This window comes from Volvox carteri, assembly GCF_000143455.1.
Source record: "Volvox carteri f. nagariensis unplaced genomic scaffold VOLCAscaffold_36, whole genome shotgun sequence".
In the NCBI taxonomy this organism is placed as follows: Eukaryota; Viridiplantae; Chlorophyta; class Chlorophyceae; order Chlamydomonadales; family Volvocaceae; genus Volvox; species Volvox carteri.
Window position 1 is genome coordinate 356,815 of NW_003307579.1, and position 4,078 is coordinate 360,892.

Below are 4,078 nucleotides of genomic sequence, written 5' to 3' on the forward strand. Positions count from 1 at the left end.
ACGAGCTGTTGACAGGTAAGGGGTAAGGGCAGGGGGGATAAGGGTAAGGGGGAGAGGGACGGGGGGGATTGGAGGGGGGGAGGGGCCGCTGTTGTGCGGCGGGATGTACCTCCCCCTCCCCCGCCTCCCCCCGAGTTCCCCCCCGGGGGGCACTTCACTTCACGTGACCTGGTGGCGCCCTGGACCCATCCTTGCGAAGTAATGTACGGCAGGTTTAGTTCACCGCATTTTTGTTTTGCCGCAAACCCCTCCCCCGATTCCCGCCTCATCATCCCGAGGTCGCCTCCTTCAAAACCGCCTAACGGTCAGTTCTGCTTTTTGTACACCCTTTCCTTGGCAGCAGCTTCACTCGTTCACGTAGTTCGTCTTTCCCCTCCCCCTTCCCGGTGTGGTCTCCAAAACCCCGCAACCCCCAACTGCCCCCTTTGCCCCCCCCCTCAGCGAGCGGCTCAAGGAGTACTTTGAGGACCATGCCGCGGAGAAGGCCCTCCTGCGCCACGACAAGCCCCTGGCCGCCGCACCTGCCGCCTCGCACCTGAAGCACCTGCCCGCGTACCTCAAGGACCCCACACTCATCACGGAGCGCTCCGAAACCGGCCACCGCGGGCACAAGGGCTCACTCAGCGCCGCCAAGCGCCGCCGCCTGAACGCCGGCCTTGCCAAGGGCCCCTCAGGTGACCCCCTCAAAACCGCAGGTGGTGGTGGTGGTGGTGGTGGTGGCAGCGTTTTTGTCCGCGCGCCCAAGAAGGGCAGCAGCCATCTAAATGAGGAGCTGACGGAGATGGAGAAGGCGGCCATGGCGGCGGCCAAGAAGGAAGCCAAAAAGCGCAAGAAGATGGAAGGGCCGGCGCCGGTGCCGAAGTTTAATGTGCGAAAGCGGCGGCGGTGATGATGAGCTTCGGTTTCGGTTGCGTTTTGGGGGGTTTGTGGGGTGGAGGGAGATAGAGGGGGGATTCGTGGGGCTGGGAGAGTCTGGGGTAGGAGGTGTTGGGAGGAGGGACTAGGGGTAAGGAGACCGAAGAATGTGTGTGTGTGAAAGGGGGGTAAGAGGGGGTAGCCCTGTCGACCTAGGCCGGGGAGAAGAGGTGAGGTGGAAGGACTGCCGCCTACTGTGTTATATTTAGCTGTGGGCCGCGATACGTGGAAATGCGAGGAGGAGGAGGAGGAGGAGGAGGAGCTATCACATGAGCAGCTTGTCGCTTGTGTGTGTGTGTGTGTGTGTGTGTCCTTAGGCTTCCTGGTCGGTCCCTACGGGGCGTTATTGGGCCCCTGTTCTGTGTGTGTGGGGAGGGGGGAAGTGCGGGCGGGCGTTACCTGGGGACATAGTTCCCTCCCGCGCCTCGGCGGACTGCGCGACCACCTGGGCGCGTTTCTCCGCCAGGGAAGCAGCTCCCTAGCTCGCTGCCCGGCTGGCTGGCGGGCTGGCTGCGACGGCGTTTCCTTCTAGTGGAGATGGCTGGTGGTGTGTGGGGTTGCGTGCGGGGGGTGAATACGCGTGCAAATGCTAGCACTGGAAAATCAGAGCCAGCAGGTGATGATAACAATGATAACAATGAGTAATAAGTCGCCGCAGTACTCGCAGATTAGATCCGCAGCAGCTCACCATGTTCACACAATCTGCATCGTATGTATGTATGTATGTATGTATGTATGTATGTATGTATGTATGGGTTTACGAGCTTGGTTACTGATGGGCCGCATCCGTATGTCGACACTGACAACCCCCCCACCTAACGCACACACGCACAGACCCGCGCGGTGGCCCCCTTCCGAGCTTCCCCTCCTCGTCACAGCGACCAACACCCACGTCCCAGGGGCAATCATCTCAAGTGCCTGCGGTAACGCCGCAAATACGGCACCACCACCACCAGGGGAGACAGAACTCCCAAGCACTACGTACACCCCGCAAGCACACACACACACACACACATTCTCACGCCACACTCTCACGCCACACACACACACAGACATACAAATGCGCTCTTCCCAAGCACTAATCCATCCACGGCATCGCCCCCCCCATCGCTCACACCCTGCGAGATCCCGTATCCCAAGCCCCCCCATCAAACCCCTTCAACACTCCCAAACACCTCGGGTGCCTCTCCCCGGGCGCCCGGGCCCCCTTCTTTTCTAACTAATACTCGAGACACACACATACACACACACAGCAGGCCCCCGAACACCAACCTTAGGTGCGCAGGGTCCGCTGGATCCACAGGTCAGAGCCGTCACCTGCTGCTGCTACTATTACTGCTGCTGCTGCTGCCAAATCGAGATACCTCCCCCCCACCTGGCGTCTCAGTACCTTTACCACCATCACCCTTTACCCGAATTTCCCAGCACGGGAACCTTCCATCCCGCTCCACACCACTTCGCATCCTACCAACCCCCAGCCAGCCGCACTACTGCCTTCCCCCCTTCCCCTTCCGCCCTTCCCCTTCCCCCTATTTCACAGCAAACACTCCCCGACACTTCTCCCCCTTGCCTCACGTCCTCGGCAGCACCACCGCCTCCGGCAGCGCCACCGCCCGGGGCTGAGCCCCATCCTCGCCGCCTCCCCCTCCTCGCGTCAAGTAAAACACGGCGCTGTTGACCAGCAGAAAGCTCCCCCCAGGGGCTCGTACGTGGGGCACTCGGTGCTCGCCGTACTGCTCGTGGATGTGGCCGCACACCCACAGCAGTGGGGGCTTTTGGAGGGCCTAGGGTTTCGGAGGGGGGGAGGCCCAGCCCCCGGGGAGGGGGGGGAGGGGGGTGTGGGTCCGGATAGGACGAGCACCCGGGGGGGCGGAGGTTGGAAGGAGGGGGGGGTCCGGGGTGTCTTATCCCATCATCGGGGGGTCCGGCGACCTCAACCCACCAGTGGGTGCGCCTATCAGCACAGCGCCCCCACCCCCCTGCAAGCTCCGAAAGGCACCAAGTCCCCGTGGATTTCCCGAGAGCCCCGAAAACCACGAATACACACACATGATTTATTGTCCGTTCACGCTTCTGAAAACTCTGCCGCACATGGCTGCACATGTCACATTTTCCCTCGGGCCCACACACGAACACGAGTACAGTGCATACATACATACGTACATACATACCTACGCCGACACAGGCACGCACACGCTCAAACTGCTCACCTGTACGGCACGCAGCAAGCCCACGTCGCCACGATGCCTCCCGCCGGTTTTATCAGCGATGCCGTACGGTGGACCGTGCGTGAGTATAATGTCCACGTCAGCGTTGGGGGGGAGCAGGGCCGACCAGTACGCGAAGGACGCTTCCCTGTCCAGGTCGAGCTGGCAAGACAACCAGCCCAAGGCAGCAACCGGGGATGGCAGCAACATCACAGGCACAGCCGGGCCGGGCCGGGTGGGGTCGGATGAGGAAAAGGAGCGGCCCGAGGAGGAGGTGGTGGTGGTGATGGCGGATGTCATGTGTATGGTGGAGGAAGTGGCTCCTAAGGATGGCGATCCAAAGCAATGTGGGTCAGTGACACGGCTACCGGTGACACATACGGCTGCAGCACCCCCGGACAGTCACAAGCTGGGAACACAGCAGTCCCCCCCCCAAACCCCATCCGCAGATCACCCCTGCTGATGGATGCTGCCAGCTCTCCCTCCCCCCATCGCCTGAAGGCCCCTGCACCTGGGCGTGAGCGAGTATGCGAGTGGATGTGGGCTGGGGTGGGCCTTGATAGCTAGGTGGGTGGGTGGAGGTGGGTGGGGTGGGGTCCTACTGGGCCCTGGGTTCGGGTGCGCACACCGGCGGGCGGCGTACTCCCCCCTTTCCCCCTTCCCCCCTTCTGCTCCTTGGCAGCAGCTTCACTCGTTCGTGGTTCGTCTTTCCCCCCTCCCCACCACCAACACACACACACACCAACACACCAACCTGATAGGCTCCGGCAAAGCGGGGAGTGAAGGGGGACGCAAAGATGCGGTACCTGCAACGTAGCGGTTGGTGGTTGGGCGGTGCTCATGGTAAGGCCCGGGTTCGATACTCCTTAGTGGCGCTCCAAGATCTGAACTGACCCTCAGTCCGCCAATATCCCCACCTGTGATTTCCCTTGCCCTCATTCCCCCTTCCCCCCCNT

The 4,078-nt window shown here is 61.9% G+C and overlaps 1 protein-coding gene across 1 annotated transcript in view; it reads right to left on the reverse strand.

Moving 5' to 3' along the window:
- Window positions 1-3,086: 3,086 nt before the first annotated feature.
- The window catches only part of VOLCADRAFT_118349 (uncharacterized protein), a gene marked incomplete at both ends in the record, with an annotated part of 2,804 nt that continues 1,812 nt past the window's right edge, over window positions 3,087-4,078 (reverse strand). Inside the window, 2 exons of the mRNA XM_002953470.1 lie at window positions 3,087-3,284; window positions 3,877-3,928. Coding sequence (XP_002953516.1) covers window positions 3,087-3,284; window positions 3,877-3,928 — 250 coding nt within the window. The remainder of the gene's footprint in view (window positions 3,285-3,876; window positions 3,929-4,078) is intronic.